The sequence below is a fragment of the Cordyceps javanica genome, chromosome 5, assembly GCF_051103115.1.
Source record: "Cordyceps javanica chromosome 5, complete sequence".
Lineage (NCBI taxonomy): Eukaryota > Fungi > Ascomycota > Sordariomycetes > Hypocreales > Cordycipitaceae > Cordyceps > Cordyceps javanica.
Window position 1 is genome coordinate 1043656 of NC_139299.1, and position 26353 is coordinate 1070008.

Consider the following 26353-nt stretch of genomic DNA (forward strand, 5'->3'; position numbering starts at 1 on the left):
ATGGCGGCCTGCCACCCCGGCCCCCCGTCCCCTGTCCAGCTGGGCGCTACTGTTGAGCTGTGCCAGACAAGTCGACAAGTCGCAGAATCGGACTCGAACAGTGTCGCGCCAGCGATGCACTTGGCTGGGGTCGTGCTGATTTGGCGTGAACGACACATCAATGCCCTTGTTGCTGGCACTCTGGCGTCTAGTAGCGGACCTGAAACCCTGCACCCAAGAACGTCGGCTGAATAAACTAGCCTATCTCGTTCAACCCAAGAAGGCGAGGCGGCGGCAGACATGGGATCTTGTTCTCTGCGAATTTCCATCTACAGTAAGATTCGGGACTCGCAACTACGGCCCGGGGTTGGACTAGTCTCTTTGGCCCCGGTACTTCATTTGCCGCTGCCAGATATCACGCATGCTTACTTGGGCACTTGAGACGCATGCATGCCGTTTTACTTGTCTTGAATGTCAAGGTACAAGGTGCCAAATCGATGATTAGATGCTTTGCTCGAATGTTACGCTGCAGACCCTTGCGAATTCCTCACCGCATTCGTCCTGTCTCGGGTGACAGATACAAGTGGCCGAAGACAGTCTCTGGCGTATTGTGCACCTGAGGGCATCGTGACGCCGTACTAAGTAGTGTTACGATGCAATCACCTGCCTGATTCAACGCTGGTCCCCAGCCTAGCCTCATCTCATTTTTGAGGGCGAGGGGAGAGGGGCGAGGGGAATGCAACAGACACGTACGATATTGTTAAAAGCGTTGGACCAGCGTGGAGTGTCGCTGGTACGGTGTTCCCCTTTCCCCGACTCCGCAGAATCATTGTTGTCAAAGACGGAAATGAGACATTTTTGAACGTTTTCTCGCTACTGGGTACGCCTCTGGCTATCGAATTTGGGGGCTATCCCCAGCGGAAAACGAGGCGGTTTGCCATCACGCTGCACTGGCCACGCGAGCACTTGGCTGCCTGATTGGTACCCCAGCAGGTCTTGAAGTAAACTTGAAAAGGTCTTCGAGTATGAACGAACTGGGGTTTCTTGTACACTGCCGCGAGATGATGCTCTATTGTATGGTCTGCATGGCCAGAAATGTTACTATTCACACGTAGCTTATACGGGTTGTGTGGACGTGGGATGCCTGACGTAATGCAGGCACAAACGCTCGTGGCCCGCAAAAGAAGTCGGCAGGCACCCGCAGTCGCAAAAGGTTAGTCACAGTCACACCGTGAGCCTGCACCTTGACCTTGCTATCAACGGCACGGAATCGTACAAGTAGCCAGTCTCCCATCATTTCCCATAGCCCTGCTTGTCATCTATCTGGACGATCAGACGTCTTTCTTCACCCCGCCGACCCCACCACGCAAGCAACACAGCGACTACGATCTGATACGAGACACGCGAGACGTCTGCCAAAAAAGACGGTGCTTCAACATAGTCTGCGCGATCGAAGATCTGAATAATAAAACATGGCTGGAAAGAAGGGAGAAAACACAAAGAAAGCGGCGGGAAATGCCCGCAAGGCCGATGCCGCAGCCAAGAAGAACGCGGCTGAGGATGCGAAGCGTGAGGCTTTGGAGGACGACAAATGGCAGAAAGGGTCCAAGAATAACTCCAAAAAGTGAGTGAATGCCACAAGCCCAACCGTAGCCTCTTTTCCCCTGGATGGTACTACCATGTGCCACCCGAGACATGCCGCATTGAGCAGCTGCGCGCCGAGAGGACCGTCAGCTTACCAATACTTCAACTTTAGGGAAGCTGAAGAGGCAAAGCGAGCGGAAGCTGCCAAAAAGAAGGCTGAAAAGGACGCCTTGATGAAGGAGGAGGAGGAAGCCATCGGCGGTCGCGCCGAACCAAAGAAATCCAAGGCTCCCGTCAAAAAGTCCCGCGGCCTGGATCTATCGCAGCTTGATGATGGCCCCAGCACCCTCAACGCCAGCGGCATCGACAATGCTCTCGACGCCTTGTCGCTTACGACCGGCGGCGGCGAAGCCAAGATCGACACCCACCCCGAGAGGCGTTTCGCCGCCGCGTACCGCGCGTACGAGGAGCGCCGTCTCAACGAGATGAAGGCTGACGGAAGCGGCACGGGACTGCGGCTGGACCAGCGCAAAACGCGCATTCGCAAGGAGTTTGACAAGAGCCCCGAGAACCCCTTCAACCAGGTCACAGCGGCCTACAATGCTACGAGGGATGACATTCGGGAGGTTCGCGAAAACGAGAAGAGCAAGATCGAGAAGCGTCTGGGTGCTTGAGACGCCGCATGAACGGTTATGGCCTCTTCTTTCTTTTTTTACGTTTTCACCCTTGGATATAGGATTCTAAAAACATCAAGATAGATGAAGGGGTGTAAAAAAAAACTACGAATAGATGTATGGTTTACGTGGAAACAGTACTCTATACAAAGCAATAAAAAATTGCTCCTTCACTATGGAAAACTCAAAACCTCTCGAAATTTCTTCCTTCTCGGTCTACGACAATCGCCGTTTGGCCCTCCGACGAACAAAAGCTACCCCTCCATCTGGAGCGATCGACCCCGCCAACGCGCGACAAGTCTCGGCAGAACGCGCCACCTGTTACTCTCACCGCCCGTCGTCACCCCAGGGCGCCGGAGAGCTTGTCAGAGAAGCTCGTCCGTCATCAAATCAGCCGGCGGCAGGTTTCTTTTTTCCTTCCTTTTCTTTTTCTTCTTTTAATTCCGCACGAGTCCCTCCGGCAAAATCAACGAAAAAAAAAAAAAAACAGTATCTGCGCCCGCCATGTCGGCGCTGAAGTTGGCGAATTTACCGGCGCTGCGGAAACAGCAGCTTCTTTCCGAGTTGTATGGCGCAACACTACCCCTCCGAAACTCAACACTGGACCGAGCAACAAGTGTCGGCTGGAGAGTGCGTATGGCTAACCTCGTAGTGAACAACAATTAGCACGGGTTTGAAGCAGGCGTGTCCTTCGGGCGTCTTTGTGACGCTGACGCCCGACGACTCGACAGTATGGTCTGCCGTTTTATTCACACGCGACGGTAATGCGACGGCCCCTTCGTTCTATGGCACCGCATCGGTCTGTTCACTATATGAATGCGGCTGACTAAAGGCATTCCCAATAGGTCCTTATGCACCCGCCGTTCTCCGATTCCAGATCCTGTTTCCAGAGTCCTACCCGCGACGAGCTCCCATGATCATCTTTGCGACCGACATTTTCCACCCCCTCATCACGCCGCTCACGACGTACATGTACACGACGGATATCCAGGACAACGGAACCGTCAGCGCGACCGACGACGAACGACTGCCGCCGGGGGGTTTCAGCCTGCGGCACGGGTTCCCGGAGTGGTTTGGTAGGGTGCGCCGCAGCGCCGAGGCCAGCCTCTCAACGCCAACGAGTCCCGTCGCGGAGCAGAGCCTCTCATTTACAAACAGCCCAGATCCCACCACCTCCGCGGGGGCTCCCCCTCCGTCGCATGCACAGATCAGCAGCAGCGTCAGCATGTATCAAGTCCTCAGGTACATCAAGAGCGCCTTTGACAAGCCCGAGGTGCTCGACTCGGTGCCCCTGGACGCGGCGGGAAATCCGGGCGCGTGGCACGCGTGGAGGACGCACCGGCGCAAGCAGCAGACGAAGCAAGCCGAGGGAGGCGGCGACGGCGCCGCCCCGGTGACACCGAGCCCCAAAAAGGCCGCAGCGGCTGCTGCGTCGGGCGAGAAGAAGCCCGTCGTCGGCCAGTCTGCGCCCAGAAAGCCGGGCGAGTGGAACTGGGACGGTGTGTGGGAGGACAGAGTGAAGAAGGGCGTGGCGGCGAGCTTGTCGGAGCCTGTCCTCTACGGCGGCACTACGTTAAACGATGAACTGGTACGTCACTTTTTTTTTATACCCCATTGAAACATTCTGAAATTGGGCTAATAAGTGAGTACCAGATTCGGTTTCTTTCCATGGAGGAAGCGGAAGCAGACTCGATCAAGGATAACCTGTTGCGTACGCTGGGCACCTCGGTATAGCACTGCACCTGCCACCACAGCATTTGGATAACAAAGCAGCATTGGAAGGAGGAATTTGCCATTCATACCCTTTTTTTTACGACATTCTTTGGTAGCATTACAAGTAAAGTAGATACCCCTGCTGACTCGCAAGCATATTTCCATCTTTTGCAACATTCACCAGCACCATCATCATCATCATCGTCAGGCCATTTTATCTTAATCCCCCAAGCAGCTTTGCTATTCTTTTACACTTCTTGGATCTTCATCTTCCATGTATTTATTTTGACAAGCATCATGCCTCTCGGTCTTTCGCCATACGTAACTTCTACATCCGTCAACCAGGATGCCTGGTGTAGCCGCCGCGTGGAGAATGATCGCCCAAGCCCCTTGCGGATCTCGAAGCAGCTCAGTTCGACAGACCGCGCGAGGGAAAGACCCCATCAGCAGCAACCCGCCTACTCTCTTCAGGAGACGGCACCCCCGCTGCAAGCACGCAGTGCCAATTGCCTGAATATCACGAAACGGAGAAGCCTCTGGGCTCTGTCCGCGCAGCGTGCCGAAGATGAACAAGTGTCGTCAGCTCCGCCGCGCCCGTATTCGGTCGGCCCAAATACAACTGTGAATGCATCGCCTGAAGCCGCCGGGTCCAACCAGACGAGCAAGAGCATCGGCCTCCACACGGCCGAAGAGGCAGAGGAGATGTTGAGGGAAGCAAGTCGTACCTACTCAGGCGCTTCCAACAACTCCTACTCTTGGAATTCTTTCGTTTCTGGTGGATGCAGCGTGCGAAAATCGTCCGGTACACGGTCTAGCGCGAGTGTTGTTCGACAGGTTTCGTCGTCCACGGACGGTCCCAGCTGTACGATTAGCATGGACAGCATCTTGCCTCACGTCTTGTCTCCGCACATTTCGATACATACAAATGGTCATGGTCGGTACTTTGGTCAGAATCATGTATGGGCGGCAATTGAAGTGTCCGGCATTCTATCGCATGCGTACTCGGCGGATGGGACTGGCGAAAAGCCAACTCAACCAAAGCAGAGTGAGCACCACTTAGGTGAGCATTGCTGTTGACTCCATTGATTTCTCTCAACTAATGCAAATAGATTTGTTCTTCAAGCATGGGTGTTTACATGATTTGAAAGTCCAAATACTTCCTGTGGAAGGGACCACCGTGTTGGAAGTCTTTCACGAACAGTCATTTCCGACGTAGGTACTCCGTACATCAATTCGAACAAAAGTTGTAATACTAATTGTTTCAGAATTCTGTACGCGGGTTCAAAAGTCCTCATTCTTGCCCAGATAGGCATTGATACCAAGTCAATCACGCGGCATGCCAGCAAAGCGCACCAGAGACACAAATCAGATGAATTGATTGCAGATCTCGAGAGCCAGCTCGGAGATTCCCAGATGCCATACATGAAGGTGAGAATTACATATAGTCATTCCGCATTTTCGGATTACTTCGGCCATGAGATCCTGGTTGGAGTGGCTCAACGATGCACGAAACTCGAAACGACTGCAGTTGGTGCGCTGAAGCGACACAATGTTAGATCCGCATGGTCACCACCACCGATTTACTCACTCGAGAGCATCAAGTCCGCCATGGAAAGACACTGGGAAGGGAACGTCGTCGCGGAATGGCTGCAGAAAATGGAGCGTTCTGCGAGGTGCGGGGGTCGGGTGACCACAAAGCAGAGCGATTCCTCAGACGAATCACAAGATGCCACGTCCCAAGTCCTGGTGCACCGACCAGACATCTTTATGGAAGATATGTGTCGGAGGGCGACGGTGAAGCATTCATCAGAACGCCATAATCACTTGCAGTCGTCGCGTAAAGGGGGCCAGAGACGCGAACTGAAACAAGTTCCGAACATGGGTTCACCGCGAAGCAGGGGATCTCGGAGCCGCAACATCAGCAGCAGCACGACAACCACGACAGGATCACTGAGGAAGAATAAGTCATTTGCAGCAGGTATCTGGAGAACTTTAACACCATCCGTCAACGCGGCCAAGGCTGATGGACATGAGCCTGCGCAAGGCGCTTGGAACTGGAATGCATGGTTCTAAAGTAGTGTAGCATCGATTAGGAAGTAGCTTCAAGCAAGTCGAATTTGAATTGAATTTTAGTATTTTTTTTTATGTTTCCCTTTTTCTGTCTCTTGTATTTTTGTTACTGTAGCTCGTCCTTCCAAGGAATGGACACTTGAGCTCCACGTCTAGAGACAGTGATGGCAGAAGCTTTGTTCGCGGTTCTGATGGCGGTATCGATGTCGAAGTTGCTCGTAGGGTTGACGACAGACAGGGCATAGGAGCCTACAAACGTATCGCCGGCGGCGGTGGTATCAACAACATTGGCCTTGAGAGCGTCGACCAGGGCACTCTTGCCATCATGGGTAGCGTAGTAGACGCCTCGGCCGCCCAGGGTAATGATGACGTTGCGCACGCCTCTCTCGAGGAAGATGCCTGCGACGCGCTTCAGGCCGTCGACAGTGTCGAGGTCGGACTCTTTGCACCCGGACAGGATGGCGGCCTCGGTCTCGTTGACGACGAGGTGCGCCAGCTCCTTGTATGCCTCGGCGGGGAGCTCCCGCGCGGGGGCCGGGTTGAGCAGGACGGGGACGGCGGCCTCGCGCGCGGCCTTGAGGGCCTGCATGACGGTGTCAAAGGGGATCTCGAGCTGCATGATGAGCAGGTCGGGCCGGGGCCCGGGGAGGACGGCAAAGTGCTCCGGGCGCAGGGCGTGGTTGGCCTCGGGGGAGAGGATGATGCGGTTCTGGCCCGAGGGCTCGTCGACGACGATGAGGGCCACGCCCGTCTTGGCGCCGTCGAGCACGCGCACGCCGTCGGTGCCGACGCCGTACCCGCGGAGGCTGTCACGGAGCTGCGCGCCGTACGCGTCGGCGGCGCCGACGGCCCCAATCATCTCCACGTCGGCCGAGGCGTCGGCGAGCGAGGACGAGCGCGACAGCTTGCCGCACGCGACGGCCTGGTTGGCGCCCTTGCCGCCGGGCGAGGTCGCAAAGTGGCTCGCCGTCAGCGTCTCGCCGGGCAGCGGGTGGTGCGGCACGTACGACACGAGATCCATGTTGAGGGATCCGAGGACGACGATGCGGGGAGCCATGGCGGAGGAGCGGGGGGCGGGGCGGCGCTCTTCGTTGGGACTGGAATTGAAGAGAGAAAAGAGTTCAATACTGGAAATGAATTGTTGAGCAGAGGCTGACAAAATGGGGTGAAGGCTGTTATCGTCAGTCTCTTCAGCTTTGGAGTGGGCTTTTTTGCTCGAGCAAACCCCACCTTCATGACGTTTCTGGCCCATTCAAGAAGCTGCCCCTCCAAAATAGGCGCGCCAGTTTTGAGTTGCCGTTTACCAGCGTCCCATTTGCCATAGATCTCTCCTAAAGACTAAAAGGTGGACAAGAAAGGCATTTTGACTTTTAGGCTGCTGTGCTCGCCACCAGCGGGAGAGCTGTCATGGGCACATGATGACGTCGGAAAGAGGGCTCGCACCAACCGTCGAGGAAGGCTCTAATACGAGCAAGGCTCGCAGTCAGGGAGAATACTAGTCCATTCACCTTTGCTCAGCCACCACAAATCTCTTTGTGCCTGGGCAAACAGAACGCCAGTTACCCTCAAATGTTGTGATTCAGCAGCTGGCTTTTGGCTGGCTGGTGGACTCGGCTGGCTGTAGAGGATACGCTATATGCGAAGAAGAAGAAGAATAGCTTACGCATCCCGCCGGCCGGGAAGTTGCAGCCCGGAAGGTTGGTTTGATTTGTTTCCTCACCAGGAAAAGCACATCATCAAGTCTCCGAAACAAGAACCGGGAGCAACTCCACTTGTCACCCGTCTAGTCGGCACGCCAACTCGACCGGATTTGAGCAAAACGCGGAGAGAAAACGGGGTGGCAAACAAACTATTCTATCCGGTCCAATCGGGAACATTTTGACGGAATAGGTCAAGCAAGGGAGACTGCAAATTAGCTTCGAGCGAGACAAACAATCGGGAGGATAAGATGACCAGCACACAGCCCATTGCGCTAGCCAGCAGGTCAACGGATGTCTAGACATCTAGACAGTTTAGTAGAGCCGTCAAGGTGAGACATTCCCACTTCAGACGCTAGTTTCGATCTCCCTCTGTCACGATTTATAATGGTTATTTAGGTGCGGGCACTGCCACGCGCACTATGTCAAGAAGATTGGGCCGTCACGCCCGCATCATCGCGCACACTTGTTAGTCCAGCGGCTACCCTTCTTCTTACAAACAATTGGGATGTCGGTTTCCAAAACGGCTGTGCAGTCCAACAAGCAAACATAGCTACCTCGCCGCGGTAGTGTTTATAATCTTGCGTCTTGCCGCCGCTTACTTTGGATTTCCCCAGTCACTCAATCCCCCGTTTAGAAACAGTAACCTCACTTCGATTTGAAGAGGATGCATCTCATCCATGCTCTGGCGCCATTGATGGCGCTCTTCGCCAATCCCGCTTTGGCCGGCGCGAACCTATCCACGGCGCTGCCACCCAGCCGGGATCCGTGGTACACGCTCCCCGAAGGCGCCACCTGCTCCGGATCGCCTGGCAAAGTGCTTCGTTTGCGGCGTGCCCCCGAGAGTACCCGGACGAGCCTGCGCGGCATCAAGGATGCCTGGAACATCCTGTTCTGCAGCACGGACAGCCTGGGTCAGCCATCGTTCTCCGTCACCACGGTCCTGGTTCCGCACAACGCCGACACCAAGTCTCTGCTGACCTACGCGCCGGCGTACGACTCGGCCAGCGTGGACAGTAGTCCCAGCTATGCCTTCAACGATCTGATTGGTGCGAGCTTCGAACAGTCCGTCTTTGCACCACTGGTTGTCGCCAAGCAGTGGGTGATCAACGTGCCCGACTATGAGGGTCCGCTGGCGGCATACCTCGCGGGCAATAACTCGGGCCACGGCGTGCTCGACTCTATTCGCGCGGTCAAGTCCGTGTCTGACGAATTCGGCCTCGTCGACGGGTTTGCGCAGGCCGTGTACGGCTACTCGGGCGGCGCGTTCGCAGCCCAGTGGGCGGCACAGTTGCAGCCCTCGTATGCCCCGGAGCTTCGCATCGACAACATGGCGTACGGTGGCCTCGCGGTCAACGCCACAGCCGCCATCCCTAAGATCAACGGCAGTCCGTCGGCTGGACTCGTCGTCCTTGCCTTCCTCGGCACGACGGTGCAGCGGCCCGATGCCAGGAAGATTCTCGTCGACAACCTGCACAAGACAGGCCCTTATAATGCAACCACCTTTTTGGGCGCAGCGAAGCTAGACGTCAAGACGGCCATCCTTCTATTCCAAAACCAAGACATTTCGAAATACTTTGTCAATGGTTTCAGCTTCCTGTCTGAGCCTGCGGTTTTCCGCGCTTTCTACGACGACACGCTGGCCGGGCACGCTGCCACGCCAACAATTCCACTGTACATTTTCCATGCCGTCAATGATGAGATTTCTCCCAGCAAAGACATGGACGATTTGGTGGAGAAATACTGCGCGGCCGGCGCCAAAGTTCAGTATCGCAGAAACCTCGCGGGCGATCACACGACCAACGGCGTTGCGGAAGGCATCCGTGCCCTCAATTGGCTCAGTACCTTCTTCAAGAATGCGCAGGAGTCCACCAAATCCTGTTCAAAGAAGTGTTCTACGCAAGATGTTGTGACACCACTTGCTGTCGACTCGATCGCGTTGGTTTTCATCATCTTCAGCCAGCAGGGTTATAGCCTCGCTCAGTTCCTTGAGCTTCATCCGATACCCGGAGTTCCTCCGGTTCCACGAACTGCCACTAATGCAAATATATTCGCTGCACTCAAACTGACCACACGGGAGGCGTTGGCCAAGATCGGTCTCAACGACAAGGCGCTAGCTGAATTCAACATCAAAGATCAGGACTTGGCGGAGTTGGGAATTCATTGACGGCAGGCAACTGCCGAGCTGCGCTTGTAGATAGTGGTATTCGATGTATTTTATTCACAGACGTTCGTAATTATAATGGTTTCTCTTGGAATTGTTGCCTGTTGTGTTGTTTGTTGTCAATGCCGTTGCGGTGCTTGTAGCTTGCCGCACAAGACAATGTCGTCACCAAAGGGATACCACGCAACATCACCCAATCGACTCGCAGGTACTGGCGATCCTGACTGATCATGGACGCGCGCAGGCGATACGACAACTCCGCCTTGTCCTAGCCACGTCGGTGCGATTGTCACAATGACCGACTGTACCAGGCTATGGTGTATGGGGTCGAGCAACGAACTGATGATCTGCCCACCGCCTTCTACCATGACGCTCGTGATGGCCTCGGAGTTGGCCAGCCTGGAAAATATCTCGTGCCAGGTAAAGCGTAGTCTTCCATCTATGCCTGGGGGCTCCGGTTCCATTTGAATGTACTTGCCGCCATGCTGTTCGAGAACGCGCGCCGCAGCTTCAGGGATGCTGTTCGACGACGCCGTGATGACAAACGGCGCAAGTCCGGCACCCTTCCGCTGCGTCTCCAACACTTTGTCACTCACCCTTGGTGTCCAGCGCAGGTGCGGATCAAGGATGATGGGGCGGGGCTGCAAGTGCTCCGCGTCAGCAATGCGGCAGTTGAGCGCGGGGTCGTCAGCAAGCAACGTAGAGACACCGACGAGGATGGCTTTGTGACGGCAGCGCAGGTAATGGGTCATGGCCTTGGATTCGGGGCCGGAGAGGCGGGTACGCACGCCTGGTGCAAGCGATATAGACGAGTCAAGTGAAGCCGCGTACGTCAAGGTCACAAAGATACCGGACCCTTCAGCCATGGCGGCCGGGGGCAGATGAGACTCCAGCAGAGCCGCTTGTTCTGCGGGAAAGACGAGTCTCTCGGCCATTTGCGTAATTCTGTAGTGGCGCCGACCGAGCAGCCCAAATGTGTGTAGATGAGTATGCTGGCCTGGGAAGGTATTCGCGACAAACATAAAAATGGGGATGTATATTGTCGAACTGCTACATAGTATATGCAATGTGGTACCCACCTTTTGCCAGTGGACCAGTAACGCGACATATACGAGAAACCGCTCACACAACTACGCAGTTTTGGTGCATCTCAAAAACCATGACAATCGAATGATGAGGAAAGTGCACATGAAAGAAATTCATTGTCTTGTAAATGTAAACCTACGGAGGCTTTGCCAACTTCTTATTGAATAATGGATTTCCATCATCATCAAACTCTGCCCACTGGAAGAACGAGCACCCTTCTTTGTCCGGCACATTACCCGCGTGGCATATCCAGAAATATTTTCCAAAATTTTCACGCTTGCGTTGCACAACGCGCAAGAGACAGGGAATTCCGCACGCGCACCGTGGCGTCTGCGAGGGATGCATCCGGGCGCGGTAGTCGCGATATGTGATGTTTATGCGACGGTTGCCTGCAGTTGGGTGAGGGTCAATGGATAGCGCCGGCACGATGCAGTGTTTCCATTCCTCCTGCATCTCCGCGTGCATGACCAATAAAGAATTGTGAGGCAGGTGAATTGATATCTGGCCTTCGGCATCAGCGTCTTGTGGGGTCCTGGTCTCGGCATCTTTGGGGAGCAGGCGGCGCACTCGAAATTCGCGCGCAACGCCGAGCGAGAGGGAGCCTATCACGGGGCGCGGTCCGAGGTAGGTGAGGTGGTCGCTGTGGTATCCGACGCTCTGCTGAGGGCCATTGTAGCAATTGACGAATGCCGAGTTGGGTACCCAGGGATGGGGAGATTGATATTTGAGTTTCTTACCACCCGGATAGGTAGTTTTGATACGATGCTGAATCTCTTTGTTCACGGCTTCTTGAACAATTGGCTTCACTTTGGAGAGCTGTGGAGTGATGCGCCGAACATCCTGAAACACGGTATTAGCAAAGTAAGACCCGTGGCTGGGAACACTTAACCATACAGTAAGCTGAGCTCCATTATAGTAGTACTCTGACTTTTGCGACATCATCTTTTCATAGCTATCAACATAGAAACTCGAAGTATGAGGGCTGGAGACCACATTGTCAAATAGCTTAAAGGTGGCGCGCTCAAACGTCTCCGATTCTGCCAGAAGCTCTTTGAGCAGGTCATTGGCGACATCGGGCGGCAGGAAATTATGGATAATGGTGCAAGGGGTATGCTCAGCTACATCTCCCGGGTCAAACAGATGCAGGGTGCTGCCCTTTTTAGACTTGAGCTTCTTCCTCTGCGGCGACGACGGGCCTGCAGGGAGCGCATACTGCTTTAGCGATTGCTGGTAGCCCACAACGCCGGACCTGGACGGCTCCGGGTGCCAGTGTCGCAACGAAGACGAGGCTTCCTTGACTGAGCCATCATGGGCGAGCAGCACATCCATCAAGGCGTCCTGCTCCACCTGTGGATGCAGAGACGATAGCATTGCGAGCTTGACCTCGGTCGGCTCATCGTCATTATCGTCGGTCGCGACTTGGCGAGGTGCATGCTCGGGTGATTTGCGCTTGCGGCTGCTGGCGAGAAAAGCCTTCATCTTTCAACGTGCCATCCCGTATCGATTTGGGTTAGAGTTGCGAAATGATGCACCAGAGTTGTGTTTGGAAGGCGACGGCATGGCCAGCATGAGATCTAGGCAATGATTTGTCTGACTTACAAAGCAACACCAACAGCGAACGCGACTCAACGCGTGGGGCTTGGCTGTTACCGTACAGTACCCAGCTGATTTGGCGCACGGTTTGCACGCGAAGTCACGTGGTCTACCCCAATCGCCAATTGCAATGACTCATGTGGAAATCATCAGTTCTTTTGACTGTAAATTGGCAGGGATCTCCGTGATTCAGATGAATTTTCTTTGTGGAGCTACTAGCCTTATAACAATGAAATTCGAAGTCAACAATTTAGCTTCACAGCCGTGCTGTCGTCTTGAATGCTGCGCTGAGTATATTAATGATGCTTCTGGGACGCTTACTTAAGCTAATCTCTGTCACCAACATCAATAGCGACCTGCAAAAATGAAGCAGATGATATATACTCTGTCACAGATAGTAAAGACAATTTCACACAAAGAACTATAGTGTGCCGCCGTTTTCCCTTTTTTTTTGCTTCTCTTTCGAGTGAGCTTTTCTATCGTGCCGTATGAAAAGTTATCGATAGTCTATTGTGCAAGTAACAAGTGAAAGCGCCATCCTCAATCTTACAGATCACTAACTCATGATAAAGTTGAATAAAAAATTGCTTTTTTTTTTTCATTTTCACTTTTACTTTTTTGCCTTGCAGAAGTAACCACCCCAGTCTCGCTATGATAACCTCGCGAGGCTACATTCAGTGGTGGCACCCAAATTTAGCCCACCGACTTACAGCACTATTTGCCTGTGACGTCTCACTGGAGAAGCTTGTGCGGGTCCCTGTAACCGAGGCATATACACAGCGAAAAGCTACCAACAAGCAACTTGGGCCCTTGGCATGCATACTTCTGCTTCGCTCATCTGTCTGCTATGCTGAGATCAATGCTTCGAACGAGCTCCTAGGCCTCAACACCCTGAATACAGAGAAGAAATCCAGCTCAGTTTCGGCCGCCTACGAAACTCGCTCCTTGTGTCGCCGAATGCGTCGCCACCCCGGCCGTCTCTCCCCCGCCTCGTCGTCGCGATCCCCCTCACTGCCGCCGCCAGCATGGCTGCCATGCTAGAGTTTCGCACCCAGGGTTTCAACCCCTATGCGGTCAAGTATTCGCCGTACTATGATTCGCGCATCGCCGTTGCCTCGGCAGCCAACTTTGGCATCGTCGGAAACGGACGACTCTACTCCCTCGGGCTCACGGCGCAAGGCGTCCAGGTAGAAAAAGCGTATGCTGCTCCCCATGCCCTCGAATGCTGTCGCGCTCCATCCCCTCCATGCATTGACCCTTCTGATACAATGTGACTTGTAGATTTGACACAAACGATTCTCTCTACGACCTCGCGTGGTCCGAAATCAACGAGAATCAGCTCATCGTCGCATGCGGCGATGGCTCTCTCAAGCTCTTTGACCTCGGCGTCAATGACTTTCCCGTCATGAATTTTCACGAACACAAGCGTGAAACCTTTTCCGTCTGCTGGAACCCAGTCACCAAAGACACATTCGTCTCCAGCTCCTGGGACGGCACCGTCAAAATCGTACGCCCGCCCGCTACACTCGAATGCTCGATGACCCCCAAACCCCTCCCAGCCCATTCCTCCAAGTCGCTAACGTGTCTCGCAACAGTGGTCGCCAACGCGAAACTTTTCCATCAAGACGTTGCCGATTGGCAACTGCACGTACAGCACCTCCTTCTGCCCTTCCAACCCGGCCCTGATATCCGCCGTGTCTTCCGACTCGCACTTGCGCCTGTTCGACCTGCGCACTCCCTCATCGGCCAAGTATCACCTAGTAGCTACGATCCCCGTGCACGCGCCGCCACCGACGCCCGGCGGCGTGGGCAGCGGCGCCACGCCCTCGGAGCTCCTCACTCACGACTGGAACAAGTACAACGACACCGTCGTCGCCACGGCCGGCGTCGACCGCATCATCCGCACATTCGATATCCGCAGCCCCAACGGCGGTCCCCAGTCCCTTATGCAGGGCCACGAGTATGCCGTCCGCAAAGTTGCGTGGAGCCCCCATGCCAGCGATATCCTCATCAGCGCCAGCTACGATATGACGGTGCGCCTGTGGAACGACGGCTCCACGCAGGGGCCCGTCGCGGGTCCCGGAGGTGCGCGCGTCGGCCAGCAGATGGGCATCATGAATCGGCATACAGAATTCGTGACGGGCGTGGACTGGTGCTTGTTTGGTGTGGGAGGCTGGGTGGCCTCGGTCGGCTGGGATGAGAGGGTGCTGCTGTGGGACGCCAACATGCTGATGGGGCATAGGTAAGGCGCTGGGTTTATCGATGCAATTTTCGTGAAATCCAAGAGATGCGCTGGGGCAGAAGACACTTTGCCTTGGCCCATGTTGAAGCGTACATGTGCAGCAGGCAAAGGTGGAAACCAATCGCTAGAGAGTTCTTGCTGGGTCGCAACCTGGTTCTACGGCCTCACTCCCAGGTGAGAGCATCAAGCAAGGCATATCATTCTGCGGCGTTCATAGGCGTTTGTTACCAATTATGGCATTCTGTACTTACTCACAGACGACAAATAAACAAAATTGACATACAATATGTTTACGAAGAGAGGTGTATTATCCAGTTGTGCGCCTATTTGCTTTTCTTCCCATCTAGAAACATCCCTGCACCCAGTTCTATCTATACATGGTAACAGACACTTTTACGCCCTTTTTGTCCATCTGTGTCTGGCAAAACAAAGTTTCATCAAATACTAATACCAATAAGCCTATATTATCAAAAAGAAGCGCTCGATTCCGCAAGCTCGGTCGTATTAGCTGCGGCATCATCCTCGCTGATGAGATTGGTTCAAATCTTGAACATAATAACACAAGTCAAGAGAAAAGAAAAAGATGTGTATATGGATATGTTGTACAGGCAAATTTGTCGTTTCACAAAGTTGCATTAACCTTGTTGTCGCCAGGGATAATGGATGAGCGTCTTGATTCTGTCTGGCAATCGTGGGTTATTACCACGATGATTCTTGTGATCTGTCCGAATTGCGGCGGAAGCCACCTCGGGAACGGCCATGGCCACCAACATCGCTTCTCCTGGCGTTGCTCCTCATACCATCGAACGGGTCGCTACTGCGTCGAGGCTGTCTGTCGAAATCTCGGCCGCCAAATCTATCGGAACGGCGGGGACGATCGGACGAAGAAGATGACTCAGGGCCAAAATTGAGATTGGTATGGGCAAAGCCAGCCCGGTCAGCCTTCCCCTTGGACACCGTGGGAGGCATTTTCCAGCCCCAACCTTCCGTGGCCCATTCATTCATCTGGTCAACCATGTCGTCACGTGCGTTCTTGTCAGTGGAACTGAAGATAGTAACACGGTAGGCATCCTCAAGTATGTGGGACGGCATTCGCGAGTACAGCTGTTGGATAGCAGCCGTGCTTGGTGGTTGTGCATCACCCGAGGCACTATCAAATGTAGCGGATTCCAGGGAAGTATTGGGCTTGAGGGGAAGTCCGCGAAGTAGATTGCGGGTTCTAGGGCGGCTCATAGCAGGAAGGAGCAGCCAGCCTTCACCATCCTTTTGCTGGCGAGCAGTGCGGCCAAGACGATGGATGTACGTCTCGCGATCTCGTGGGCAATCGATTTGGATAACATGAGTGACGTCCGGGAAATCCATGCCACGAGCAGTGACATCGGAAGAAAACAAAACGGCAGACTGCGACTGGCGGAAGTTTTCCGCAGCCCGGGTGCGAGCGGATTGGGATAGACCGGAGTGGATGGCAAAGTTCCGGATGAAGCTGCGGTCACGTTGTTTCGCAAAGCCCAGCTCTCCTGCAAGTTGGGTCATAGCTGTCGTATTAAGGTAAACGATAGCCTTGAAGGGTTTCTTATCAGGGTTCTCCTTAGCTTCGGTAATGCCTTTGTCAATCAGTTCAAAAAGCGCAGGAAAAATGTTACTGATATGCGACACGGTGACCACGTTCTGGTTAACGTGGTCATGAGTCAGTGACTCGGACTCGGAGATGGTCTGCACAAATTCGAAGTCATCGGCGCGCACCATGCTTCGCGTAAGGCGTATAACCGAGTCGGGGATCGTAGCAGAGACCAGTATGGTTTGGCGGACCTTCTCGTTAGGGCGGGGGAGGAGATCAATAATAGCATTCAGTTCACGCTCGAATCCGACATCAAGCATCCGATCAGCTTCATCAAGAACCATGGCAGCTAGGTTAGGAGCGCTGAGGCCACTTCGCTCGTCGGAAAGCAAATCATGCAGGCGACCGGGCGTCGCAACCAGCAGGTGACATCCCTCCCGACGCGTCTTGTGTAGCATCTGATTCTTCTGCGTACCGCCTACAGCCGATTGGACAACCAAACCAGTGTGGCGAGTCAGGCGACGTGCCTCATCGGCAATTTGCTCCGCCAGCTCACGAGTAGGGGACAGGACAATACCACGGATGTCGTCGGACCGAGCGTCGTATTTGGCCGATCTGGTCGCCAAAGTTGGATCTTCGTTTATCATACGCTGAAGGAGCGGCAGCAGGAAGGCAATTGTCTTTCCGGTTCCCGTCTTGGCTTGCGCAACGCTGTCATGGTCGCTATTAGTGACCGAGTACTTGGTTGGGCAAATGCGTATCGAAACTTACATGTCAGTACCCTTGAGAGCTGGCGCAATCGTCTTGGCCTGCACCGGGCTCATGGTCTGGTAGCCCAAGTCTTTGGTAATGGCGCGCAGCAGAGTCTCGTTGACACCCATGTCAGCGAGGCTTGCAAACTGCTTGGTCCACTCCTCGTTCTGCTTGCGACCATCTTGATGCCCAGCGAGCGTCTCGGTGGCGGGAGCGGCGGCATCATTGGTGTAGAGACGTGCGGTCTGAGTGACAGCGATCCACGACACTGCCGATGGAATTGAGGGACGGATCGTCTGCGCAGCGATGCGTTGTTGTCGCCCGACAGCGACGGCCGCCTGGGGCAGGACCCGACGGGCGAGGCCCGTGGAAGCCCTCAAGCCTTGGCGAAACATTGTTCTTCGCAGGGAATGTGTAGATATATACCACGCTAGGCGTAGGTTACAGCCAGCTTTCAGGACTTTCAGAGCGTCGTGGTCCAGCGTGGGATATGAAAAAGAAGAAAAAGACGGATCGCGTGGTGAGAAGTTGGGGACCCTTGGCAGAAAAGCGCAGTGGAAAGTTTTCAGACTTTTTTTTCCCCCTTTCGCCACGCCCCGTTCAGCCACAAGTCACAAGTATGGATCCACTCAAAATTAACCCATGCCCACCACAACAAGCAGCTGTCGCGGTTGCTGCGCGGTGCAAAAGGGGGGTGCCACGCCAATTGAGAGGGTATTAGGTAAGCATATAGGTACCTAGGTACCTAAGTAATAAAGATGCTGTCAAGCCAGGCAACATGAGCATTTCTTCTCTTCATCATGAGATGTCTGTCTTATTGCCATTGAATAAACTTTTGCTAATATTATGCGTGCAATGCCATCCAAGAATAGTAATCAGGATTAAAGATTGTCATCAAAACGCCAGTGACCAATAAACCAAAACTCCAATGTCGCTCGCTCTACCGAGTGCTTCCTTCTAAATATGCATCCATGCGTCGCAAAGAAAAGTAAAATCGCAACGGCTAACCGCTCCTCGATGCAGAGGTATCACCATAGCCATGCATCGATACCCTTCCTTACAGCACATCCTTACTCATTTCATACGACCAGCCTCCCTCTCGTCTTAACTTCTCTCTTGCCGCGAGGTCCTTGCGAATGTCATCCTCTGTCAATCCATCTGGCCCATTCCAATTGGCACTCGACGTTCTGGCGCGGAATTTGGGCCATCGATCCTTGCTCTTGCTGAATACTTCTTCCATGTTCAGTGGTGCTGGCGGCCCAAAGATCTGCGATGGGTCCATTGTCTCCTGCCGCATCAGAGCCGCCCGGAGATCAGGGGAGGCAGCCCAGCCAGCGATATTGTTCATGCCGGGATCATCCTCCTCGTCCTCATCGTCAGTCGGAATTTCAGGTAGATCGATCGCTTCTCCATTCTGAAATCGTGGAGATGAGCGAGGCACCGACTTTGCCGCTGACTTGGCAGGAAGATACGGGCCCGGGCGTGCAGGCGTCTTGAAAGCCGGTGCAGCTGCGTTGGGGGCAAAAGGGATATTGCCCTTGGAGATTTGCGCCATGTCTACGGGGCGAATAGCCTTGCTCTGGAGCTGGTGAGATGCCACTGAGGCTTTGAACAAATCATGAGTTGCACTTGGTGGTGCATTGGAATAGCCGTTTTGGAACAGCGTTTTCGGTGGCGCGTCCTTGAGGCTGGGAGATGGTCGTACAGCATGGCCTTTGATGGGCTGGCTGCTATTTTCGGCGTCATCTTGAAACGCTTCGCTAGTACGGCGTCGCTTGCCATCTTTTCCTTGGTACGAAGGTCCTGCGCGAGTCGGTGGCCGACGGTCCTGTGCGTCATCATTGCTCTCGTGTCCAACAGGACGTTTTGTTCCAGCTTTGTTCAGATTCGCCCCGGCCTGTTGTCGCTGGGGACCGGTCATCATGCGCGAAGGAGGTCTACTGCCCTGATTCTCCATCTTCGGGTGTTGGCTCGCCGTGAAGTCTGGGGGGCCGTTTGGCTGAGATCGAGCAGCTGGGGGAGGCGCTTTCGTCTGCTTCGCCTTCTCAAGAGCTGCTTGTCGTTGCGCCGTCTTACGCTCTTCGGCTAACTCCTTATCCTTTTTCTGGCGCTCTGCTTCGGCTCGTCGCTGTTGCTCCAGACGCCGCTGCTCTTCTTGAGAAGCAGCACGCTTACGCTCTGCTTCGGCTTTTGCATCTCGACGCTTTTGAGTCTCCCGCTCCTCTGCCTCCTTCTTCTTGGCCGCTGCTTCGGCTACTTTCGGGCGCGTAGTCGTGCTTGACTTCAGGCTTTGTGATGACGCTTTGTTATGTAGGGATGGCTTACTCGCTTTGACGTTTAGCTGATGTTGGAGGATCGGGATGCCCGCAGGATCTTGTGTGTTTGTTGACTGTCTACCTGGTTGGTGGAACTGCGAGTGTTGGGATCCGGGCTTAACGCGAATGACGGTTGGGGCTTGCTTCGTCGTGAGATCCTCCTTGGTCGGTTTCACCGGGCGTTTCACATCTCTATTTCGTAGTGAGTGTGTGGTGCTTGCTGTTCGAGCAGCAGATGGCGGGGCGATTTGTGGCAGGTCGATCATATCCACATCCTGAGAAGCAGTCCTTTCGTCGTCATCAGACTTTGCTTTACGAGGGTTGTCACGAGTCTTTGGTGTCTGCTTCGCGTGCATCTGTTCCTCTTGCTTCTTGGCTGCGATCTCTTTCTCCATAGCAACAATACGCTCCTGCTCCTTGCTGAAGACCCGAGCCTTCTCGCGCTCTTTCTCACGCGCCTTGTCTAATCTGTCCATCTGCTCGGCCATAAGTCTCGCCTCCTTCTCCCGGCGCTTGTCTTCTCGTTGGCGTTCTGCGGAAGCTCGCGTGCGACGCGTTTTCGCTGGACTCAAGGAGCTCTCCGTACTTTGCGACGCGTCGGAGGCAATCCTAGTCTTAGGCATAAAAGAGGTAGTGGAAGGAGATGCATGTATTCCCAGCTGAACTGTAGAGGGCGACAGCAACGAAGATTTCCCCTCGGCACTGATAGCTGCGCTGCTTGCGAGAAGACTCCTTGAACCTTTCAAGATGGAAGATAGCTTACTCTTCATCTGCTTAAGCGGACTATCACGAAATAGTCGTGTTGGTGATCCAGATGGAGTTTCTAGGCCTTGGGATTCAGCCACGACTCCGAGACCATGAGATACCGATGTGGATTTTGTGAGAACCAACTCTGCCTTAGCATCGGATTGTATGCTAGGTAGCGTTGAAACAGAAGCAGATTTGCCATGCGTTTGCAAGCGAGTTGCATACTCCGGCTTGCGGCCCGGAAATTCTGGCTGGCCGATCGTATCTTTTCCCTGGATACCCTCCATGACGTCTGCAGTGTAGCTCTTAGGAAGTGTAGGCCGGGTTTCCGTTGGGGGCACTGTGCCCGGGGGCTCAATCCAATCGTCATCATCTTCTTCGGGAAACGCGCCCGGCGTCGTCTGAAGAACTTTGCTGATACTTTGCTTGCGAGTTGGCGAAACTGGCATGTTCGAGTCTGACTGCGAAACCGGGAGTGCACCTTCTTTGGAAGACGCGATATTGGGATATGATCGAGCCAATCCCAGAGTGCCACCGTTGGATTTGCCCAGCTGGTTGATTTGGTCTTGAAGCCGTTGAGTGTATGTCATTGTGTGAGTACTTGGTTCACCAGCAACTGTGCGGGCCAAGTCCTCTTCTGTATCCACATCCATATTACTGCAGCTTCCAGCTTCTAGATCAGCATCCTGAGTAACGTGAAAGCTTTTCCCTGAGCCGGACTTTTCCAGATGGCTGATACGTGATACTCTTCCGGGGTTTTTGCCAGCAGCTAGCGGTTCTCGAGCGGGAAGTGGTGCAAAGTTCAAGCTGCTCTTACGCATTACTTGGCGGATGGGGCTGGAAGCTTCAGAAGGAGAGTCGGGCTCGTCATCGTCATCGATCACGTCTGTAGGATCAGAATGCAGAATGGGGGATTTGAGTGGCGACTGCTTCAAAGGCGACGATGACCGGGCCTTTTTGGCGAGGTTGCAACGCGTGGGAGATGATCCAGCGTCGGAGAAGACGGTATGCTTTGTAAATTGACGTGTCTGCTCATCTTTGGAAACCTTGAACGTATTGTCGGTCACGTCCTCAAAAGGCGCTTGGGTTTGAATCTGCTTTATCGGAATGTGCAGATTTTGAAGCCCGCCAGCTTTCTGAGAGCTGCTCTCCATAACACTAGAGGTGGGAGCAGCAGAGTCCACATCCTGACTACCGTAGTACCCAGAGTCTTGAGTCGACTGTGATTGGGGCATGGGTTTCGCTGCCGCTGACAGAAGTTTTGGTGATCGGCCGATGCCTTTCGGAGATAGTAGTTTACTTATATGTTGGAGAGGTACGCCATTCGGTGTCGCAGTAAAGACATCAGATAGTGGCTAGCAATCGTTAGACTCATCCATAATGAACAGCATGACGAGTACTTACGACTCGGGCATCGCCTGGCGCAAAAGCTTTCCTGATTGTGCGCGGCGTCTTGCCACGTAGCTTTCCCGGAGTTTTGAAGGCATCGGCAAAGTTCCTAATACGATCTTAGCAGGCCAGACTAGCGAAAAGGTGAAGCGAGGGCGTACGTCTCGTTTTCGTCGAAGATACCAGCCAAATGCTCATTCAACCACTCCATTTCATTTCGTGCCGAGAATGAGAACTCTTCCACTTCTGACTGCACAATTTGAAGGGCCGAAGACCGCTCTTCCGCAATCCATGGCGCAGAACCAACTTGAAGGCGTGGGCCTCGCATGGCGGCCATTGTGAATAAGTGCGAGAGCCGCGCGGGCGTTTGGCGCAATGAACGATTTGTGCAGGAAATTCCAGAAGCTCGTCCGTCACAAATGAAGTGCTTTCGAAGACATGGAAGTTGATAAACGATGACCAGCTACAAAGTTGAGAGATGCTCGAACGGCGGTTAGTCAAGGTCGTGGCATCCGCAAGGTATTGAAGGCGCCGGTGCGTTCCACTGCGCAATGTTTTGATTCCAGCCACATCAGGTTAGCGCGAAGCGGCCGCAGCATGTCTGTGCCAGCGCGTCACCAAATGTAATGGTGTCACGTGAAGATAAGCATTATCAGAAACCAAACAACGGATTGTTTACTTTCTGGTCGCGTAAGTGGGCTGGTGTTGATGCAATGCGACTGCACGTAAAGGCTCAGAACAGCACATTTCCTGAGCAAGGGCTAATACGGCATCATGAGGGTGATAGAAGTGGTGATCGACGTGAGATTATTGAACCGACGATTTATCTAGTAGACTTCATCTAACCAACTCGGCAGGGCTTTAAGTCGTACGCTGTGCGTACGGTCATCTCGGGATGGTTCGTCCCAATCATTCACTGAAAGCGCAATGGCCTACTGACCTTCATATAGGGACGAAAGCTTCAACTCAATCACTGGTCTCAACGGCAGTGGAAAATCGAACATTTTGGATGCGATCTGCTTTGTCCTAGGTATCACGAATATGACGACAGTGCGGGCGCAAAATCTGCAGGTAAAGTCCCCTGAACATACTAGCACACAGCTCTACAGTCGCTGACACTACGCGAAGGATCTCATCTACAAGCGCGGCCAAGCCGGCGTTACTAAAGCAAGCGTGACGATTGTTTTCGATAACCGAGACACCAAGAAATCCCCAATCGGGTTCGAAGAATATTCGTCAATCAGCGTTACGCGCCAGATTGTCTTAGGCGGTACATCTAAATACCTGATCAACGGTCATCGGGCTCAGCAGCAAACAGTTCAGAATCTGTTCCAGTCTGTTCAGCTCAATATCAACAATCCGAACTTTCTGATCATGCAGGGACGCATCACGAAGGTCCTCAATATGAAGGCCGTCGAAATCCTTGCCATGATCGAAGAAGCAGCTGGAACTCGAATGTTCGAGGATCGCCGAGACAAAGCTCTAAAGACTATGGCTAAGAAGGAGGTTAAGCTTCAGGAACTGAGAGAGCTGCTGAAGGACGAGATCGAGCCGAAGCTCGAGAAACTACGTACTGAAAAGCGAGCGTTCCTTGATTATCAGCAGACTCAAAACGACCTAGAGCGACTGACTCGAGTGGTTGTTGCCTACGATTATATCAAATGCCAAGAAAAGCTTCGCCAGACTGCAGCCGATTTAGAAGGCAAGAAACAGCGCCACACCGGGCTTGAAGTATCAGCCAAACGACTTCGAAGCGAACTTTCTCACCTGGAGGAAGATGTCAAGAAAATTCAGGCTCAGCGAGAGAAGGAGGCTAAAAAGGGCAGCAAAGCTCAAGCGCTGGAGGAGAAAGTCAAAAAGCACGCCAATGAGCTGGTTCGGCTGGCCACCATCATGGATCTGAAGACCTCTAGCTTGGCAGAAGAGAAGGAGAAAAAGCTTGCTTTGGAAAGGACCGTCGCCGAACTCGAGACCGCACTACAAGACAAGACTAGTACCTTCAACGCAGCGAAGGCGAAATGTGATGCGGAGAAAGATGACCTCGCCAAGCAAGCCGCAGAAGTGGAATCAAAAGAAGAGCTGCTGCAGACTCTTCAAACTGGTGTGGCTTCCAAGGACGGCCAGGAAAACGGCTACCAAGGCCAGCTTCAAGACGCCAAGAGTCGCGCTAACGCTGCTGCCACTGCACAAGAACAATCCAAAATCAAGATTGCACATCTGCAGAGCAGAGTGAAGGAGGAAGAGCCGCGCGCAGAAAAGGCCAGGAAACAAAATGCCGACTTGCTCCGAGATCTGGACGGACTCAAGGCGCAGGCTCAAAGGCTCGAAAAGGAGCTGTCCAAGCTCGGGTTTGAGCCTGGCCAGGAGGAGGAAATGTACAAGCAAGAATCGAGCCTACAACAAACTATACGTGGCCTCCGTCAAGAGTCGGATAAGCTCAAAAGGAAGGTTGCCAACATTGACTTCAACTATGCCGACCCTGTGCCCAATTTCAATCGCTCAAAGGTAAAAGGTCTGGTTGCGCAGCTTTTCACCCTTGATGAAAACCACGTCAAAGCGGGAACTGCACTAGAAATTTGTGCTGGTGGTCGGCTATACAATGTGGTCGTTGATTCAGAAGTCACGGGCACGCAGCTTTTGCAGAAGGGGAAACTCAGAAAACGCGTGACAATCATTCCTCTGAACAAGATTTCTGCATTTAGAGCGTCGGCGCAGACAATCGCTACCGCCCAAAATATTGCCCCAGGCAAAGTAGACCTCGCACTGTCGTTGGTCGGATATGATGAAGAAGTTTCCTCCGCTATGGAGTACGTGTTTGGAAATACTCTTGTTTGCGAAGATGCCGAGACTGCCAAACGTGTTACTTTTGACCCTAGCGTGAAGATGCGCAGCATCACCCTTGAGGGCGATTCTTACGACCCATCAGGAACGCTGTCCGGTGGCAGTGCCCCAACGTCGAGCGGCGTCCTTGTTACCTTGCAACAGCTAAACAGTTTAACCCGCGAATTGGATGAAGCAGACGGTTCTCTTAAGCAACTTCAGGCCAAGATGGCTAAGGAAAAGTCTAAGCTCGACCAGGCGCGGCGCATCAAGCAGGACCTAGACCTGAAGAACCACGAGATCAAGTTAGGCGAGGAACAAATCACTGGAAATTCCTCTTCATCGATTATACAGGAGGTCGAGAACATGAAAAGAACCATCACCGAACTTCAAGAGAGCATAGTTGACGCAAAGACCCGTCAAGCGGAAGCCAATGCCGATGTCAAGCGTATCGAAAAGGACATGAAAGACTTCAATAGCAACAAGGATGGAAAGCTGATTGAGCTTCAAAAATCGGTTGACAAACTCCGTGCTGATCTGCAAAAGAACACAGGAGCTGTCAAAGCCCTGCAAAAGCGTCTACAAGGTGCCCAGCTTGACTTGGAACAAGTCAACACTGACCTCACGGCATCTCGAGATCAGCTACAGGAAGTTGGTTTTACTATCAAGACGCAAGAAAATGATATGCAAGATGTTGCTAAGCAGCAGGGTCAGCTGAAGAAGACTCACGAATCCATGCAAGCCGACTTGGATGACGAACGCGCTAAATTAAGTCAATTCGATGACGAGCTGCGTGCACTTGACGAAGCTACTCGTTCAAAGAATGCGCGTATCGCTGAAGAAGGGTTAGAGATGCAGAAGCTGGGTCATCAGATCGAAAAGTTCAACAAGGAGCAGCAAACTGCAGCTGAGAATGTCTCTCGACTGGAAGGCGACCACGACTGGATCCATGACGAGCACGAGAAGTTTGGTCGCGACGGCACGCCATATGACTTTAAGGGTCAGAACATTGCCGAATGCAAGTCGACTCTGCGCAACCTGACGGAGCGCTCGCAGGGCATGAAGAAGAAGATTAATCCAAAGGTCATGAACATGATTGATAGTGTAGAGAAGAAGGAAGTATCTCTCAAAAGCATGATAAAGACGGTTATTCGCGACAAGAGGAAGATAGAGGAAACGATCTTCAGCCTTGACGACTACAAGAAGAAGGCTCTGCAGGAAACGTGGGAGAAGGTAAATGGCGATTTCGGTCAAATTTTCTCTGAGCTGCTGCCAGGCGGCAGTTTCGCCAAGCTTGATCCCCCAGAGGGCAAGACGATTGGTGACGGTCTCGAAGTCAAGGTCTGCCTAGGCAAAGTGTGGAAGCAGAGTCTCACTGAACTGAGTGGTGGTCAACGGTACGATATTCTTCCACGGCTCGGTATTTGTGGTAAATGCTAATTTTTTATAGCTCTTTGGTTGCCTTGTCTCTGATTATGGCGCTCCTGCAATTCAAGCCGGCTCCCATGTACATCTTGGACGAAGTTGATGCCGCGCTGGACCTCTCTCACACACAAAATATCGGACGTCTCATTAAAACGCGCTTCAAAGGTTCGCAATTCATTGTTGTCAGTCTGAAAGACGGCATGTTCCAAAATGCCAACCGCATTTTCCGAACACGTTTCAGCGAAGGCACCAGTATGGTACAAGCCTTGACACCAGCCGACATGAAGTAAATGTGAGGGCTACGTCTTCGGTCCTTCACTTGAGACCATGATTACGCTTTACTGGCGCCGATATTCTTCTTGTATATGTGCGTCGTTGCAGGAGAAGGAGTTTTTATTTATGTCTTTATGATCTGTTGGATATGGCATTGAAAGGTACTGTGAGCGTGGAGCATTGCGTTTGTGTTGATGTATTTGGCAACTTTTCGATACAGAGAGTATAATATAATGAAGAAGAACGGGATTACAAAGTTGATGGTGCGGCT

The 26353-nt window shown here is 53.2% G+C and overlaps 11 protein-coding genes across 11 annotated transcripts; 6 read left to right on the top strand and 5 right to left on the bottom strand.

Moving 5' to 3' along the window:
- Window positions 1-1451: 1451 nt before the first annotated feature.
- Window positions 1452-2237, top strand: V2A60_007550 (coiled-coil domain-containing protein 124; the record flags this gene model as incomplete). The annotated part of the gene is made up of 2 exons (XM_083258834.1): window positions 1452-1603; window positions 1736-2237. The coding sequence occupies 2 exons, from the start codon at window positions 1452-1454 to the stop codon at window positions 2235-2237; spliced, it is 654 nt and encodes a 217-aa protein (XP_083114960.1).
- A 504-nt stretch (window positions 2238-2741) lies between these two features.
- Window positions 2742-3971, top strand: V2A60_007551 (ubiquitin-conjugating enzyme/RWD-like protein; the record flags this gene model as incomplete). Its single annotated transcript, XM_083258835.1, has 4 exons — window positions 2742-2803; window positions 2904-2998; window positions 3083-3825; window positions 3891-3971. 4 exons carry the CDS (start codon window positions 2742-2744, stop codon window positions 3969-3971), a joined length of 981 nt encoding a protein of 326 aa, XP_083114961.1.
- Window positions 3972-4247: 276 nt separating this feature from the next.
- V2A60_007552 (uncharacterized protein) lies at window positions 4248-6023 on the top strand (the record flags this gene model as incomplete). Its single annotated transcript, XM_083258836.1, has 3 exons — window positions 4248-5010; window positions 5060-5162; window positions 5216-6023. The coding sequence occupies 3 exons, from the start codon at window positions 4248-4250 to the stop codon at window positions 6021-6023; spliced, it is 1674 nt and encodes a 557-aa protein (XP_083114962.1).
- Window positions 6024-6126: 103 nt separating this feature from the next.
- On the bottom strand, window positions 6127-7077 carry V2A60_007553 (Ribokinase-like protein; the record flags this gene model as incomplete). The annotated part of the gene is made up of 1 exon (XM_083258837.1): window positions 6127-7077. One exon carries the CDS (start codon window positions 7075-7077, stop codon window positions 6127-6129), a length of 951 nt encoding a protein of 316 aa, XP_083114963.1.
- A 1307-nt stretch (window positions 7078-8384) lies between these two features.
- Window positions 8385-9884, top strand: V2A60_007554 (uncharacterized protein; the record flags this gene model as incomplete). The annotated part of the gene is made up of 1 exon (XM_083258838.1): window positions 8385-9884. One exon carries the CDS (start codon window positions 8385-8387, stop codon window positions 9882-9884), a length of 1500 nt encoding a protein of 499 aa, XP_083114964.1.
- Window positions 9885-10000: 116 nt separating this feature from the next.
- V2A60_007555 (2,5-diamino-6-(ribosylamino)-4(3H)-pyrimidinone 5'-phosphate reductase) lies at window positions 10001-10816 on the bottom strand (the record flags this gene model as incomplete). Its single annotated transcript, XM_083258839.1, has 1 exon — window positions 10001-10816. One exon carries the CDS (start codon window positions 10814-10816, stop codon window positions 10001-10003), a length of 816 nt encoding a protein of 271 aa, XP_083114965.1.
- Window positions 10817-11102: 286 nt separating this feature from the next.
- Window positions 11103-12446, bottom strand: V2A60_007556 (uncharacterized protein; the record flags this gene model as incomplete). The annotated part of the gene is made up of 2 exons (XM_083258840.1): window positions 11103-11807; window positions 11862-12446. 2 exons carry the CDS (start codon window positions 12444-12446, stop codon window positions 11103-11105), a joined length of 1290 nt encoding a protein of 429 aa, XP_083114966.1.
- Window positions 12447-13585: 1139 nt separating this feature from the next.
- Window positions 13586-14806, top strand: V2A60_007557 (WD40-repeat-containing domain protein; the record flags this gene model as incomplete). Its single annotated transcript, XM_083258841.1, has 3 exons — window positions 13586-13758; window positions 13842-14067; window positions 14156-14806. 3 exons carry the CDS (start codon window positions 13586-13588, stop codon window positions 14804-14806), a joined length of 1050 nt encoding a protein of 349 aa, XP_083114967.1.
- A 695-nt stretch (window positions 14807-15501) lies between these two features.
- V2A60_007558 (P-loop containing nucleoside triphosphate hydrolase protein) lies at window positions 15502-17508 on the bottom strand (the record flags this gene model as incomplete). The annotated part of the gene is made up of 2 exons (XM_083258842.1): window positions 15502-17071; window positions 17132-17508. 2 exons carry the CDS (start codon window positions 17506-17508, stop codon window positions 15502-15504), a joined length of 1947 nt encoding a protein of 648 aa, XP_083114968.1.
- Window positions 17509-18170: 662 nt separating this feature from the next.
- On the bottom strand, window positions 18171-21901 carry V2A60_007559 (uncharacterized protein; the record flags this gene model as incomplete). Its single annotated transcript, XM_083258843.1, has 3 exons — window positions 18171-21530; window positions 21580-21673; window positions 21726-21901. The coding sequence occupies 3 exons, from the start codon at window positions 21899-21901 to the stop codon at window positions 18171-18173; spliced, it is 3630 nt and encodes a 1209-aa protein (XP_083114969.1).
- Window positions 21902-22338: 437 nt separating this feature from the next.
- Window positions 22339-26099, top strand: V2A60_007560 (condensin subunit SMC2; the record flags this gene model as incomplete). The annotated part of the gene is made up of 5 exons (XM_083258844.1): window positions 22339-22365; window positions 22422-22462; window positions 22515-22635; window positions 22693-25781; window positions 25835-26099. 5 exons carry the CDS (start codon window positions 22339-22341, stop codon window positions 26097-26099), a joined length of 3543 nt encoding a protein of 1180 aa, XP_083114970.1.
- Window positions 26100-26353: the final 254 nt, after the last annotated feature.